This window comes from Lepisosteus platostomus, chromosome 1 (genome assembly GCF_059453375.1).
Source record: "Lepisosteus platostomus isolate fLepPlt1 chromosome 1, fLepPlt1.hap1, whole genome shotgun sequence".
NCBI classification, from domain to species: Eukaryota; Metazoa; Chordata; class Actinopteri; order Semionotiformes; family Lepisosteidae; genus Lepisosteus; species Lepisosteus platostomus.
The window spans coordinates 23,601,236-23,619,763 of NC_142611.1; the positions used below are offsets into that span (position 1 = coordinate 23,601,236).

Consider the following 18,528-nt stretch of genomic DNA (forward strand, 5'->3'; position numbering starts at 1 on the left):
AATAATCAAACCATTTTACACTCGCAAAGTCATCCAATTATCATAATCCCGCCCCTTATGCAAAACCAAACCTTCCTCCCATCCCAGTTTATCCTGTTTATCATAAACAAAATCCACCTCAATTTTCAACATAAAGCATTACACAAAATCAATACCTCAACACTCCATACTCAACAACGATAATTCACAAACAGCCAGAACATGTAACTACACATTCCCAAACATACCTACTTTCCATAGCCCCGCCCCTTATGCAAAACCAACATCCCTCCCCTGTTCTCTCTCTCCCCTGGCGGTTGTAATTGTTTTTATTTTCAAATAAATTTTAGCAAAGTCATGTATTTTAAAAATCTTAAGATTTTTCTATTTATGTCTTTATTTAGTGGTTTCATTAGTGACAAAGGCTAAACTTTCTTGGAAAAATGTCTTTTATGTAAACCATGTTTGCTATTAATTCATTCAGGGCTAAAATATGTTCATTGTCTTCTAATGAAAGAAGGGTTCCTTTCGCCGTAGTCGAGAGCCTAGCCTTTAACTAGTAAGTACTGTATTTACTGGGTTTTTGAGGGGGGGGGGTGTCTTTCGCTGGAAATCTCGCCTCCTACTTTGAAAATACCCGTGAAACCGGTTCAATTCGTCACAGCCAGCACTCCTGCAGAGAGTTGGGTTGTACTTGCAGTGTATACAGTACACGCGTTATGCTCTTCGTTAATGTCTGTGAAGTTTTATTTAATCTCTGAGCCATACTGATTCTTCTGGAAGCACACCAGTATTCCACTTTCTCCCTAAACATTTTTAGGATCAGAGTCTTACATGTGGTTATTTCGAAAACGTTTGTACGTGCTCCTTCTTACCATGTTACTGTTTACCGTTACTGACCATATTAAGTTTAAGTGCCTGTGGGCACTTTTCCTGTCCGTGGGGGGTGGACCGTCTTTCATTAGAAGGTTAGTCTGTTCTACTCTGAGAATGTAGGGGGGGGGGGTGGGAAGTGCCCGCGGTCATTTAATTAGTATTAAAATCTTAGTTATCTTTCTAGTTCACAGGTTTGCATGCATAATTTAATTTTGAAAGCCACTGAGACATCAGGTACTACTGTTGTATTTATGAAAAAGAAACAAAACAAAAAACATACTAACAACTGTGCCATCCTACTCCTTAGTTAATACATTTTATTATTCATAAACAGTTAACATTGTTAGCAAAATATTTTGAATTATATTTAACCCTATTTTTTCTTTAGTTTTGTATTTAACTTATTATATGATAGTCAGACTTAATGTATATTAATGTATATTTGAACAATGAAAATATATTTTTACAAGATTTTACATTAAGCACTTAAAATTAATATGGTTAATAATAGTAAACTGTAACATGCTGTAACAAGATCGGTTAAACTTCGAAGAAAATCCTTTCAGAGAAAATGTTTCAGGTGTGAAGAACAAACCTGTTCCCACACACCCTGCCCCCACTACCATTAGAATATACACAAACATTTTAGCGTTTCATTCTGAGCAGAAGACCCTCACACCTGAAGAGTGCTGGCTGTGACGAATTAAACCGGTTTTACAGGTTTCAATCACAGATTGGGACTCAGTAAAGTAACACACAGCGCCAGTGGATTTGATAATACTGTACCTAACCAAAATCCGCAATATGGAAACAGAACCTGTGTAATTGTTGATAGATGATGTACTCGTAACATTTTTTCAAGACGAACTACAACATTTAAAAAATGACTTGTATGTACTTGATATCTCTAATCAATCCACGGGTCCCAGCACAAAACGAAAGTAAAACGCATACCGTTTCGCGCTTCTTATTAGTTGCTCAAAAGTAATTTGACCGTATGAAATGCATAATATAAACCTAGAAACATATACGTGAGCAGTACTTAAGCACTGTAGTATCGGTGTTAAGACATACCTCTCAAATACTGTAAATCAAGTTAAAAATATCTCAAGAACGATTCTGGTCGTAATGAAACCATGTTTCGTGTATGTTTTCTTTTTCATCTTGAAATAACTCATTTCTAAATACCTTTTTCACTGTTAACATCTTGTAGCAACTTTGCGACAAAATATACACTCTGACAGTTCATCCTGCTACCAACATTAAATAAAACAAATCTTAAGATTTCTATATTTATGTCTTTATTTAGTGGTTTCATTCGAAGCTTACAATGTTTAGGGAGAAATGGAATACTGGTGCGTATTTTTTTCTTTAAAGTACCGAGACCAGCCATATACTGTATGTTTATGTTAAGATTTCCCTTCAGTGGTAAAATTAGATATGAATATTCAATACTTAAACGGGCACAGTTAAGACATTAAATATACATATACATATTGTATACAGTACAGTTTGCATACGGTAATATGTTTATGTTACGCGATTAAAAAATAAATAAATAAAACTGGAAGGTCCAGCACCACCATTATGTTTATATGGTTGTTTTTGTTGGTTGGTTGTTATTATGGTTATTAATAATACGATCTATAGTTGAAATCTGAGCCTAAATAAAAAGAAAAAGCAAGTGATTAGGTTTATGAGCAATCTAATTTCTTATTCGTTTAAAACGCTATATAAAATAAAGTTTATTATTAATTTGCTGGACAGAGCGGTGAACATTATTATGCATAAGACAAAGATAACGATCCTGATCAGTTTAGAAATCTGTGTACGCTGTAAGGTTTTTACTTCTTAAACTTTTAAAATACACGTTTTGAATGGAAAGAAATCCTCTTCCTGGTATAGCACACCAGCACGTCTTTTTTCTCCAATCAGAGGGGTGTCAGATGGTGTCAGCCAATCACCATTCTGCGTTGGGTAGCAACGGGTGACTGTTCTCAGGCGGAAGATGTAAGCAGCTTAATGTTCGTGTTAAATATTTTTTTTAAATTCAATTAAATGGGCACAGTTAAGACATTAAATATACATATACATACTGTATACAGTACAGTTTGCATACGGTAATATGTTTATGTTACGCGATTAAAAAATAAATAAATAAAAATGAAAAGTCCAGTACCAGCTGGATTCGAACACCCAACCTACCAGCTGGTGGTCACGCACCTAGACCAGTAGGCTACAAGAGAGCTCACATGATCAGGCAGGCGAAACAGCCCTACATAGCTCTGCCGCAGTACACGGATATAATCATACCGTTATTAAATTATTGAGATATGCGATTCCATATTATATTCCCTTTTAATCAAATTCTAAAAGTATGCTTGTTGACTCCGGTTTCACGTTAGTTAAAGACTTCGAAGCTTACAATGTTTAGGGAGAAATGGAATACCGGTGTGTATTTTTCCTTGTGATATTTTAAGCTCTAGTTGAATGATAGGTGTCGCATTTTAAATCATTTTCGTAGCTAGAAATTATGAAACGCCCTGTTAAAAGCAAGGAAGTTTTTATGCCCCGTTGAAGTAAAACAAAATGCCTGACAAAGTATGGCTTGGACAGATTCCAAGTGCTTGTACAAATGTGCTAAAGAAATTATACTTTGAGTATACAGCTTGTCCAAAGTCATCCATTATTAATACTATTAGTAATATCTTCAGTAAAGGCTTTGATGCATAAATATTTCTGATAAAGGTAGGTTGTGTACTTCTGTCCAACTGAGCAATCTTGCTTTCATAATATATACCAACATTTTAATGACTGATGATTAACATGCTGTAATACACAGTTCCAAATTAAAGGTTCAAATGCTGTACATGAGAGGTTAAGCTCCCCCTGGCGGTTTTACAAGGCGACGCCGGATAGTTAGTCACGTGACACACGTGACACACGTGATACCGCGTGATACTGCGTGATACTGTGACACGCCCACCGGGGTATGCCGCGAAATACCTCACCCATTTTGAATGGCTGCATCTGTATGCAGGAGGGTGCCTAGAGTTTGCTTACACAAATTAGTACATTAGGCCTCTGAAACACCTTGCTAGAAAGTTTCTAAATAGTGTAACTTGTATGTTGTATGTTTATATTGTGTGTTGTTTATTGTGTGTATTGTCATTGTTAATATGTATTTGTTTTACCCAGTGTGCCTAAATTATTACTATTTTCACCAAAGCTGTGCCAGAAAACAGCAACAAAAAGTTGGAGGCTATGATTATTTCATTTATGCATTGATTTAATCTGCACAGCCATTTCCTGATATTTCTATGATCTAAAAATATATATGATATTTTTGTGACTCTCTATTTCTAACAAAAAAATATATGTATAATAAATTATATATACTGTATTGACATTTTTTATACATTAATTTATATATTGTTAAAGCTACAAGGGACTAGGAAGTGTCTCTAAGAGTTTAAATAAAGTATGTATGTTTACCTTGGTTTATCTAATTAAGTTGTGGGTAAATGACTGTCAGTGAGCAGTCCAGAAACACGCCATATAAGATCACATTAAGACCACAGGAGAAGAAGAGAAGAAGAAAGAAGAGAGAGAAGTTCAGAGCAAAAGAGAGCAGTCAGGAGCAGTCAAAGCTCACTTTGAATATTGTGCCAGGCGAGAGCCCCTATTTCATGATCATCTAGACAAACACTGGAGCTATGTATTTGAACCTTGTTATAGTTTTTTATGGAATGTGGGTTTCTTGAGTAAAAGATACCTTGGTTAAAGATGGCCTTTCCTTCTTGCGGATGCATTTATAGAATAGGCTCCCATTTATTTTGTGGCATCTGAAAGAGAGATCTAACTGCAGGTTGTATTGGAGGCAGCTTATCTCTTATTTTGTTTCTGTAGGCTTTATTTAAGAATTGAATACTTGGTAGAAGTCTGTTTTTTTTTTTTTTTGGATGATTAGAACATCAGGACTCTGGGAGACCTTATTGAAAATATAGTAATCTGTGTTGTATGTTTATGTTTATGTTGTACAGTATGTTGTACGTAGTTCTTTATTGTTTGCACACACCTTAGTAATTGGTATAAGTAATAGGTTTATTCAATGCTAAATAGAGAAGAAATATAACAACATTTTGGCTGTGGACCCTTCTTCGGGTGTGAGAAAGACAGGGCAGACAGCAAACATTAAATAGCATAGTAGAACAAAAGATGGAAGAATGGAGGATACGGGAGCAGGGGAGAGGCAGAGTGGCCACTCAGGTGGTGCAAAATGAAGAGAGGTAAGGAGAGGTGTGAAGTAGAAACAAGTTTAAAGAGTTGTCACTCTTTAAACTTTAGATTTCAATTAAAACGAAAAACAGACTATCAACGTTATATCCTCAATTGTAAAAAATCATAGTGATGATATATGCTTCCAAAATAGCCATGTTTCGTCAGTGCTGAAGACATGATCCGGTAGTCTTCTTCATTAACCAGCTTCTTCAGTTCAGCAGGAAGCTTTGATACTGCCTCCTCAGCTGCTTATTCTGCTTCATGGCTAATAAATTCACATTATGTAAACTGTAACACTTCAAAGTTGTTGAACCACCCCTTTCAGTCTACCACTCCTGAACTTTACTCTCAATGAATGTGAATCATCTTATATTTATTTTATATTATATACATACTGGATTATATGAAACTTTTAAGGAAAGAAGGCATACCACTGGCAATATTTGCTCTTATAGCATCCTCATTTTCTTTAGTTTACACACTTTTGATTCATAAGCACCAAAGCACTTCTTTGACCTTCTCACAACTTATGAAGACCTTTTATTATATCCAGAGACATCACTGATCTTGCACATTTAACTACAAGAATCATATCCCTTTCTAAGCCATTTGAATTGCTTATTTAATTACTGTATACAGAAGTCATGCAACTTATCAAGCACTTTCTTTTTCTTCTAAGCTCTTTACAGATTAAGCTCACTTAGGAAAAGTGTACACGTCGTCCTTTTTAGGATTAATTAATTTGTTTATTTTATTATTTAACTAATGACTGTCACATTTATTTAGGAAATCACTAACACAAATCACTATCACTGCAAAATCAAATATCAATAACCATCAAAGCCCAATGCTATAATGCATCCTACTATGTCTAGTCACAAAGGAAGCTGACTTAGAAAGAAATGGATGGTTTTCTCTCTCTCCTCCTCTTGTGAAAATGATTATTGCACCAGCACACATTGCAGCTCACAGATTCTTTTCAAACTCACAGGTACATTCTGGGGGTCATGCAAGGTAAAGTAGTATACCGAATATTTTGTGTGGATACTCAAATTGGCACAAATACATTATAGCATTAGAACAAAAATACATTTTGTTCAAAGCCTTTAGATAAAGGACAATCCGCATAGAAGTTCAAATGACGCTAATTTTAGATGCATCTCAGACTGACCCCTCACCTTTCAGTCATAACAATGCATGTCAATTTTAGACAAGTATTGATTTTTTTAATAGAATAATATTCCACGTGGAATAATGTTTTTACTTTTCTGACCAAATACTTTTGAAAGGCATTATAGGACTATCATAGCTGATAGACCTGTTTAATGTTGAATAATGTAGGAATAATATTGGAAAAATAAAGATATTACCAAAAAAATATTATTTTCTTTAAAAAAGATATTATGAGTTACAAATCTTTAAATTCAGCAACACAAAATGACAATGACAATATAAGCTGGAAACATTTTGTATGAAACAATTGCTAATTAAGAATATGATTGTGACATATAATTTAGTTAATTAAAATTACTCATATTGAGCAGTTACATCAAATGGATTGGTTGAATCACCATTTTCTTTATTTAATACCTTCCTCGGATAAAATTGCTAATCGTCAAGATAATGTGTGAACATTTGCTGTGCCTTGCAGAGTCAGTTTTTAATTTTGCTGGTGATGTCTGAACTAACCTCTGCTTATGAGCCATAAAAATGTTTTCTAAAAGACTGCATAAGATGTTGTCATTGATTACTTTTTATTTAATTTTTCAGATTAATGTTTGATGGATTCCTGTATGTATGTGTTTATAAAAGTGTTCTTCAAAACATTTAGAATGTAATAAGAACACAAAGTATATTGTTATATAGCATATTGTTATATCTGTTTTGTTTTGTTATTTTAATTTTCTACAGGTATATAAAGAACGTGGCCAGTCAAGAAATGCATATTCATTTTTTGACAGAACACTTTCAAACTGTATTCATGAATTAGTTGTCTGTTGTCAAATAAATGTCTACCCCTTGTAATAGCAAACCTAAATTAATTCAAGTGTTTCACCTTCAAAATCACACATCAAGTTAAATGGCCTCTACTTATGTTACACTGTAGTGATTCACATGATTTCAGTGTAGATTAATCAGTTTAGGAATTGCATAGTAATCCAGTAGTAGATGACCTGGGAATTGCATTTCAAAGCAAAGACTTGAGCATCAAGGAACTTTCAAAAGAGATCCAGCCCACAACTGTGGAAAGACACAGAACAGGGGATGGGTATACAAACACCAAAGGCCTTGAATATGTCCCTGGAGCACAGTCAAAACAATTAGTAATTGGGAGGAGGACATCAGGCTGTTCCTCCAAACTGAATGACCAAGCAAGGAAACTTATCTGAGTGGCTATCAAGAGGCCACGGGTATCTTAGCCCTGATCTAAATTAAATGAACAGTTTGTGTCATAACGTGAAGGTTGCAGTCCATCAATGTTCCCATGGAACCATACAGAGCTGGAGCAGTTTTCATTTAATCTGCAAGCAGTAACGTTGATAGAGACCTATCCCCTCAGACTCACAGGTGTAATGGCTGCCAAAATAGCTTCCACTAAGCATTAACTTAAGGAGGTGAAGACTTATAGAATATAGATATTTCAGTTATGTATTTTTAATATATACTTTTTTCCCCTTAAATCTGAGTATGGGGAGTAGATAAGGAAAATAATGTAAATGCTTGAAACTGTGAGGTACTGATACAACAACAAGTGAAACATGTTCAAGGGTGTGTAGAACATAGACACTGTACTGGCCACATTATACCTGATGCTTCCCAATTTGTATAGGTACTATAACTGTGTCAGTATGCGTAGGTTGCAAAGTAGTAAGTAAAGGTTGCCTCACCTGAAGAATGCTCCACAGACAAAACATTGTGTTTCTTTTCTTCTCTTTTCACTTTTACTTGCTTCCCATTTTATGATTGGCTGTCACTTTTAGATCTTCTTTCAAAACAAAAATGAAAATGTTACCTAGGAAAATGTTAAACATGGTCTACAAGTGGCTGAATCTGCAATTGCTTGTATTTTTGTGCCAAAATAAAACTTGTTGACCAGACTATTCTTTTTTTCCCTTTCCTCTAGGTGAATATACAGTCATGACAGCACATTTTCACTTGAAAAGGAAGATTGGCTATTTTGTTATTCAGACTTACTTACCATGCATCATGACAGTCATTCTGTCTCAAGTGTCATTTTGGTTGAACAGAGAGTCTGTGCCTGCAAGGACAGTTTTTGGTAAGTCAATATTTACAGAATATTCAGATAAATATCTAAATTTAATCTGAAATGAGAAAAGCAACTACATTTGACTGTGCTGGTTATGTAGGGATGGAAGGAGTCACATTGCAGTCCAGTGAAGGTTTGAGATGAGTTTAATTGTAACGAAAGTGGCCACTTCTGGAGAACACTACAGGAGACACACACAAGGTGTATTTCCCACAGTGCCGTGAATTGCAACAGTTTTACAGAGGTTTATATAGTTTGAGTCCAGCCATGTTATTACCATGAATGGGGGTTTAAGAGTCCACATTCTACTTATGGTCCAGTGGCTTTTCTTGAAGATGTTGTCCTGCCTTTCAGCTATTTCTCTGGTGTCACATACAACAGTTGATGTATGTTCCCAAATTCACTAAAAGCCAGGTCAGGAGACCCAGATATCTACAGATGATTCTATAGATGTAATTTTAGAATTACAAATACATGAAAATGTGTAAATCACCTGTAGACACTAATCATTCTCATGCATTACAGTAGGATTCTGTTGGTTCCTAGTGCAATAGTTCCCAGACTTCATGCTAAGTGATTACTATATCAGCTGTTTTTTTATTACAGCTGTAGAAGAGGGAGGTTTTAATTTGCTGTAACAATCAGAAATTATAACAATAAAATGCATACTTGATAACTATTAAGAATCAATCAAGCATAACAATTTTCAGTCGTACATACAGATTCTAAATATACAACATGAAGTTTACTAATTTAACCAAAACATGTATAAAAACACATATAATAGAATATATAGGTGAAATGATATACTGTGAACACAGAATGCTGATCATTCACTCAAGGATTACAATGGTCAGAGTTAATAACTTGAGTTAAAGAAAGCATTGACTATAACATGCTATAATCTAGATCGACGGTTCCATCAACCTCATATAACTAAATCACAATTATATTCTCAGACACAAGTAAATATGCATGTACTAAGCCTTGTGTTTGTAATCATAGTTCAGGTGTCAAGAATTATGTTAATAATGAAGTTTTACAGAGCAAATCTATCATCCAAATGTCCCTGATGAGTTTAAGCTCTATGCTGGTAAAAAGGAGAAGGGCAGATTTGTCCATAGCAGCTTCTCTGTGTGGGGTGGGTCCCTGGTACAGACAGAATAGAGAGAGAAAGTGTTTTTTCCTTCCAAAGAAGAAGAGAAATTAGAAGTGAGTGGTTATCCTGCAAAAATGTGATGGGTTACAGTTTATATGGGTTGACTGTTAGTGATTGGCTGAGATGCCTGCAGGTATACGTGATACACACCCTGCTAATCACTTATTTGTGGATTTACCTTTGGGTTATTGACCATGGCCTGTGATTTAAGATAAGGTCCAGATGTGTCTATGTCCCTCTGCAAGATATCCAGGTGCCAGCAGTACAGTTTAGATCGTCCATGTCGTGGGGAAGACCATCATTCAAAAGACAAAATTCCCTTACTTTCTTACATGCAAAGACCACTAGGTCATTGCACTAGATCAGAAAGAGATAGGCTCTTTAGCTACATTTCTTTGCTTTCACATAGGCAGCACCAGGCTGCTTGGTCAAAGCACACAAAGTTTATTATCTTTATTATTATAATATTATTATTATCAGATCTTTAATAACACTTAATTCTAAGTTAAATAATAGGCCTTGTCTACTTTCTTGTTTAGAATTTTGGTTTATTTATTTTTGTAGTATCATTTCAAGCAAATTATAACAACTTCAGCATACAGAACCTGAAGAAGTCTTCCCTCACATTTTTCTGACTAAAATGCTATTAATAGGTGACCATTTTATGATGAACAGACATATGTGGTATCAAACATTCATACCATGAAATGCAGAGGCCCAGTTGGTTTCAGTTCACACAACACACCAAAATGTGTCATTTCTGAAACTCACAGGACTGATTCCAAATATAAATAATAATAATAATAATAATAATAATAATAATAATAATAATAATAATAAACTTTATTTTATAAAGCGCCTTTAAATGTGGCTTCACAAAACGCTTTACAGGATGACAAGAACAATAAATAAAAAGAATACACAAGATAAAACACAATTACAATATATAGAGGAGACCGTGGATGGTGGTACTAAGAAGAGCAGAGGGGTGAAGAATGGGACCAGTTAAGTTTGAGTCTGGATTTGAAGGAGTTTAGAGAAGGTGACTCTCTGATATCCTTGGGGAGAGAGTTCCAGAGCTTGGGGGCATAACAGGAGAAGGCCCTGTCACCCATACAATGTAGACGGGTTTGGGGGACAATAAGGAGAGCAGAATTAGAAGAGCGAAGGTTGCGAGGTGGGGAGTAGGGCGGTAATAGCTCAGACAGGTACTGAGGTGCCAAGCCATGCAGAGCCTTATAGGTGAGCATGAGGATTTTAAAGTCTACACGGAATGTGACAGGAAGCCAGTGCAAGGACTCCAGGATAGGAGTAATGTGAACACTTGTACTAGACCTGGTCAGGATTCTGGCTGCTGAATTTTGGACATACTGCAGTTTGTTTAGTGTAGATTTAGATACTCCAGGGAGTAGAGCATTACAGTAGTCAATTCGAGAGAATACAAATCTGTTGATCAGCTTTTCAGCCACAGTTAATGATAGTATAGGGCGTAGTCTAGCGATATTTCTAAGGTGAAAAACAGATGTTTTGACAGTATGCTGCACATGTAGGTCGAATGTTAAGTCCATTCGATAAGAATCGAATATAACCCCAAGGTTTTTCAATTTTGATTGAAGCTCAAGTACAGAAGCATCTACAGATAGGGTTAAAGGACTGGCTTTACGAAGTTGATGGGGGGTGCCAATAAGCATGACTTCAGTCTTGTTGCAGTTAAGATGAAGGAAGTTTTGAGTCATCCAAATTTTTATGTCAGAGATGCAATTAGACAGAAAACCAATTCTATACCCTCTAGTATACACAGTCATCCATGAAAACATGTTTGCTTTGATTGCTTCTCAAAGTAAGCAGCCATATCAATCTGCATCTCACAAGTGGCAGCCCACTGAAGCTAAGCAGGTGTGAGCCTGGTCAGTACCTGGATCGGAGACCTCCTGGGAAAAACTAAGGTTGCTGCTGGAAGAGGTGTTAGTGTGGCTAGCAGTGGGTGCTCACCCTGCGGTCTGTGTGGGTCCTAATGCCCCTGTATAGTGATAGGGACACTATACTGTAAACAGGCACCATCCTTCGGATGAGACGTAAAACCGAGGTCCTGACTCTCTGTGGTCATTAAAAATCCCAGGGCATTTCTTGAAAAGAACAGGAGTGTAACCATGGCTATCCTGGGTATCCTGGCTAAATTTCCCATTGGCCCTTACCGATCATGGCCTCCTAATAATCCCCATCTATGAATTGGCTTCCTCCCCACTGATAGCTGATGTGTTCTGGCACAGTATGGCTGCTGTTGCATCATCCAGGTGGGTGATGCATATTGGTGGTAGTGGAGGGGAGTCCCCATTACCTTCCCCAAAAACACTTTGAATTTACTGGCATGAGCTATACTTTTGAATCTCAGAAATAATTAAAACAAATACATAGCTGTTGTGGGAGTCATGTTATTGTACATAGGATAGTCATAAGAGATATATTTGAAAAACTGAAATATTACCAAACATCTCTTGTATAATAAAGTTACAGACATTTGTAGGTTTTGTAATTAAGAGATCCTTTGTTCAGGCACCATTCAAATTTTTGGACTGCATAATTAGAAACAATATTATACTTTTGCTGCCCTGCAGTGCTGGGGCACAGGGTTCAGTCCTGGACCTGGGATGCTATCTGTGTGGAGTTTGTATTTTCTCCCCAAGTTCGCATGTGTTTTCCTTTGAGTACTCCAGTTTCCTCCCACAGTCCAAAGACATAGTGGTATGTTAATTGGCTTCTTGGAAAACTGGTCCTGGTGAGAGAGTATGTGTGTGTCTCTGCATGTGAGGTAGGAAATGGATGGAATATAGTTGAAGCAATATGTATTCAATTCAAATTAGTCCAATGACTCATTGTCATTACTCAATATCAATTAGAAAACTTAACTTCATTATAGAAATTATTTTTCACTATTATTCACTGACTCTTAACTGTTCTGCAGTGTTGGTTCAGCAAGGACAAAAATAGTAAATCTACACTTGAAATGTAGTATAGAGTGATAATTTAGGAAATTGTGTAAATTTAAACAAGAGGGTAAGTAAGTCATTATTCTTATTAATGATTTCTGGATCCTGTAAATCAGAATCATATTCTACATTAAAAAAAATAGATTTAAAATGATTACAACAAAATGTATCTCAAAGGAAGCAAAAAAAAAATCATGTTTAACGTATGTATTTTCTAGCCTAAAATTTCTGTAGAAAATATTATACTTGTGGATGCTAAATTAAACTGCATTGAACATGCAGTATATTCAAACATTTTGAAAAAGTGACAATCACAGAAGTAGCAATGATAAAAAGTGATCATCATTGTAGTCATACATATTTTATAGATCTATACTTAAATAATTTTGTTTTTGTGGAACAAGTATTTTCATAGACTGTACATACCTAAATCATAGGTATATATACTTAGCTATGTACAATATATTTCTCACTGATGTTTTAGTCTTGATAATTCTAATAGATAAATGTGCCAGTACTTCAGCTGGCAGTACACCCAGATAAAATCAAGATCTTATCTGGGTGTCCCACCAGCTGAAGTAAGTAATGTATCGGGTTGCAAGTTGTTGTCACTAAATGTTGCTTTCTTGTGACTGTTTTTCAAAGGTTTAATTCAATACAATCAGCACTTTCATCTCACAGTTACGTATTCTTCTAAACAAAATGTTAGTGAGTGGATAGCATCTTCAAATATGACCCTCAGTAGATGATAGAGTCTGTAGAACAGAAACAGAGAAAATAGTGTTTGTGTGTACAGTATGAGAGAGTTTTGGGCAATGCTTTCTGTATATTTTTTACACAATGAGAAACCTAGAATTTCTTACGAGCATAACATTCAAGCAACATGGTGGTGTACTCAACATGTTAAACTTGAGCATGCCATGTAAAATAACATAACAGGAAAGTTTGATTCATTTGTAGCCTACTTTTATTTCTTTTTTTAATTGTATAAGAATGCTTATGCTTCCTAATCACATAATGTTGCTACTTAAGAGCCTATCCTAATTCAATTAATGCTTTTTAAACTCAATAATTTTTTAAACCACATTTACTCTGTATTGAGCTTGCAGAACAATATCTTACATTGTAATTCTTATAGATCACTCATTGCAGGTTTCCACCAAATGACATAATGCCACAGAATATCATATTAAGAGAAATAATTACCGAAAAGACAATAATTTACGTTTTGTGAAAATCCTAGGAAATATGGTAGATATGCAGTTTAGTTGCTAAAAGCTTACCCTGTCTGTTATGATCAGCTCTTTTTTGCATGATAAATAACAGCAAAATAAATAAATCTCATCAATGTATATGAAAATTACTATTTAATAATTTAATAAAATTTTTGCTCATTTCCTTAGCACATTTGTACAAGCACTTGGAATCTGTCCAAGCCCTACTTTGTCAGTCATTTTCTTTGACTGTAATGGACATAAAAATTTCCTTGCTTTTAACAAAGCGTTTCATAATTTCTAACAATGAAAATGATTTAAACTGCAACACTTATCATTCAAAATATCACAAGGATCCTCAGGAGCAAAGCAAAGACTGTATTAAAAGATACTTGTATCAGATAGATGAGAATCCAAGCTTTTTTATCTACGCTTTCTTTTCCATATACCAGAGATTATGGTACCACTTCAGAAGGGTGTCAGCCAGTCAGATTCCAGGAATATTCCATTTCTCCCTTAACATTTTAATCATCGAAGTCTTTAACTAACATGTGAAATAGTGTGTATAAAAAGTGGTTTTAAGCTTTTCTGCTAATATAATCGTGTATCTAAAGAAATTAATAATGATATAATTATATTCATATACTGCAACACAGTAGTACACGCTGTACAATGTCTGTTGATTCAGTATGTGTAGGGCTGTTTCACCATTCCTCATCTGACCTTGCTGGTGGTAGTGTGGTCTACGTTCCTGAATTATAAACCAGAGGTTATATGTTCCAATCCAGCTGGCGCCGCCACTTTTCTTTTAACAAACATTTCTTTGAAAAAATAGGATAGCAATATTATGGACAATTAATTGACAATAAATATAGAAAAGCACATATTAAATTTGGGAAATAGTTTTAATATGTAAATACAGTGCCTTGCGAAAGTATTCGGCCCCCTTGAACTTTTCAACCTTTTGCCACATTTCAGGCTTCAAACATAAAGATATAAATTTTTTATTTTATGTGAAAAATCACCAACAAGTGGGACACAATTGTGAAGTGGAACGAAATCTATTGGATTTTTGAAACTTTTTTAACTAATAAAAAAATGAAAAGTGGGGCGTGCAAAATTATTCGGCCCCCTTGCGTTAATACTTTGTAGAGCCACCTTTTGCTGCGATTACAGCTGCAAGTCGCTTGGGGTATGTCTCTATCAGTTTTGCACATCGAGAGACTGAAATTCTTGCCCATTCTTCCTTGCAAAACAGCTCGAGCTCAGTGAGGTTGGATGGAGAGCGTTTGTGAACAGCAGTTTTCAGCTCTTTCCACAGATTCTCGATTGGATTCAGGTCTGGACTTTGACTTGGCCATTCAAACACCTGGATACGTTTATTTGTGAACCATTCCTTTGTAGATTTTGCTGTATGTTTGGGATCATTGTCTTGTTGGAAGATAAATCTCTGTCCCAGTTTCAGGTCTTTTGCAGACTCCAACAGGTTTTCATCCAGAATGGTCCTGTATTTGGCTGCATCCATCTTCCCCTCAATTTTAACCATCTTCCCTGTCCCTGCTGAAGAAAAGCAGGCCCAAACCATGATGCTGCCACCACCATGTTTGACAGTGGGGATGGTGTGTTGAGGGTGATGAGCTGTGTTGCTTTTACGCCAAACATATCGTTTTGCATTGTGAGCAAAAAGTTCGATTTTGGTTTCATCTGACCAGAGCACCTTCTTCCACATGTTTGGGGTGTCTCCCAGGTGGCTTGTGGCAAACTTTAGACGGGACTTTTTATGGATATCTTTGAGAAATGGCTTTCTTCTTGCCACTCTTCCATAAAGGCCAGATTTGTGCAGTGTAAGACTGATTGTTGTCCTATGGACAGACTCTCCCACTTCAGCTGTAGTTCTCTGCAGTTCATCCAGAGTGATCATGGGCCTCTTGGCTGCATCTCTGATCAGTCTTCTCCTTGTCTGAGCTGAAAGTTTAGAGGGACGGCCAGGTCTTGGTAGATTTGCAGTGGTCTGATACTCCTTCCATTTCAAGATGATCGCTTGCACAGTGCTCCTTGGGATGTTTGAAGCTTGGGAAATCTTTTTGTATCCAAATCCGGCTTTAAACTTCTCCACAACAGTATTACGGACCTGCCTGGTGTGTTCCTTGGTCTTCATGATGCTCTCTGCGCTTTCAACAGAACCTTGAGACTATCACAGAGCAGGTGCATTTATACAGAGACTTGATTACACACAGGTGGATTCTATTTATCACCATCAGTCATTTAGGACAACATTGGATCATTCAGAGATCCTCGCTGAACTTCTGGAGTGAGTTTGCTGCACTGAAAGTAAATAGGCCGAATAATTTTGCACGCCCCACTTTTCATTTTTTTATTAGTTAAAAAAGTTTCAAAAATCCAAAAGATTTCGTTCCACTTCACAATTGTGTCCCACTTGTTGGTGATTCTTCACATAAAATAACAAATTTATATCTTTATGTTTGAAGCCTGAAATGTGGCAAAAGGTTGAAAAGTTCAAGGGGGCCGAATACTTTCGCAAGGCACTGTAGTTCCCTGGTTCTGCACCCCTGGATGTTTCTCTCTCTCTCTCTCACCCTTCCCCCCTCTCTCTCAATTCAATTCAATTCAAGGTGCTTTATTAGCAGGGCTCGTCGTGTGTCTCTCTCTTGTCGGGGCGCGGGAGAGCTCGCTGGCAGGTGGTGATGGAAAAGAAAATAAAGACGGCTTTTAACTCCGCAAGTCACGCACCAATACACACCAATACTCAATTTCTCCCTAAACATTTTAAGCACCAAAGTCTTACATGTGGTTTTTATCACTCTCTGCGGGAGTGCTGGCTGTGATAAATTAAACCGGTTTCACAGGTATTTTCAAGTGGTCGAGTCTTCAGCGGAGGGGGGAACAAGCTGCCCAGCAGTGTGGAATGCTACAGAACCCTAAACAGACAAACTAGCTGAATATTTGACCAAGATATCCAGACACAGCCGTATGAGCTCCACCAGTAAAACTCAAAGTATTACGCTGGTCCACACTATTTGCAACCGTCATTTTAAATGAAAAGTCTTATTTTTTCATCGACAAAAAGTAACACCCACCACAGCATTTCATTGATCTAACATTAGCTAGCCAATATGATAAAGGAATAAGTTACTTTTTTGTTTATTTCTTTAGCACATTTATTTGAACATTTCCATCGATTGTACAAGCACTGAAAAACTGTTTACAACTCAGGAACGTAGACCACACTACCACTAGCAAGGTCACATGAGGAGTGGTGAAACAGCCCTACACATACAGAATCAACAGACATTGTACAGCGTGTACTACTGTGTTTCAGTATATGAATATAATTATATCATTATTAATTTCTTTAGATACGCGATTATATTAGCAGAAAAGCTTAAAACTACCACATTTTATACACGCTATTTCACATGTTAGTTAAAGACTTCGATGCTTAAAATGTTTAGGGAGAAATGGAATACTGGTGTCTATTTTTTCTTTAAAGTACCGAGACCAGACAGATACTGTAATACTGTATGTTTATGTTCCAAAATTAATATAGTTTATGGCTTTCACACACGTTATGCTCCTGTTCTTTTTATGCTCAGCTACTAAGATTTCCCTTCAGTGGTAAAATTCCATATAAATATTCAATACTAAAACGGGCACAGTAAAGACATTTAAATCTTTCTACGACCGACCAACGCACCACGAGTGCCCCTGTCAGTCAACCAATCACGTACCACGGTATTGCACGTCATCGCGTGTCACGATGCGCGAGGACGTAGCCAATTACCCTCGGTACATGTCTGTGCTGCACACTTTGAATGGCTGCATCTGTATATGCAGTGTATATCCCTGGAACCATAATGCTTAGATTAGGACAGGCAGTAAATACTGTATCTCTCTAAATATGACAATAAGTGTATAACTAAACTAAAAATGATGATGAGTGCATAGCTAAAACTTGCACAACAATTCTTCAGCAGTTTAAAGATTAAGAAATTCAAAGTCCTGTCTTGCATCTTATTGCATATCTATGAAAAGACTTGATAAGTGCTATCCATAAGTGATTTACTAGAACCTTTAGAGAACTTGAGCAAATATGCCAAGAAGCATAGGAAAAACAATACAAATTTGATAGATCTAAACAAACTGCATTAAGCATCAAAGTATTTCATTTGGTTACTACTATGTTATTTTGGCAAAGTTTTTGCTTGCTCTTTCTGACTATATTAAGTTTATATACTTCATAAAAAGTTATAATTAACCTTTTCTTTGAATTCTTGCGTTCGTTATCGCAGTAAAAAAAACATTATTTTTAGAATTTGCTTAATAGGGAATGTACTATGGAATTATGTATCTAAAGAAATTAATAAAGATAAAATGATATTCATATAGCTGAAATTATTACAGTAGTACACTTTCTTCCTAGACATCTGCATCAATTTCTCATTCACCCACGATTACTAGGAAACTTGCCTGCCCTGTTAAGTTGTAGCTTAAGTTCTCAAGCGGCACGCTGATGTAATGGCTTAGGTGTATGCTCCGCATGCTGCAGGCCAGGGGTTCAACCCCAGCTTTCCCCATGAGTTTTCTTTTAACAAATGAACATTTCTTTGAAAAACTACAATAGTAAATATGATCGACACTATGCATTTGTTGGTATTTATAAATATCAGTTCAGAATTAATAGATTTATTAACAACTAATCATTTCAAACTGCTTGTATTTTAAAATTGTGTTTTGTTTGGGGTG

General features: G+C 36.1%; 1 protein-coding gene across 1 annotated transcript in view; it reads left to right on the plus strand.

The window, feature by feature from the left end:
- The window catches only part of gabra2a (gamma-aminobutyric acid type A receptor subunit alpha2a), a 377,683-nt gene that overhangs the window by 193,028 nt on the left and 166,127 nt on the right, over nt 1-18,528 (plus strand). Inside the window, exon 8 of the mRNA XM_088627451.1 lies at nt 8,261-8,413. Coding sequence (XP_088483577.1) covers nt 8,261-8,413 — 153 coding nt within the window. The remainder of the gene's footprint in view (nt 1-8,260; nt 8,414-18,528) is intronic.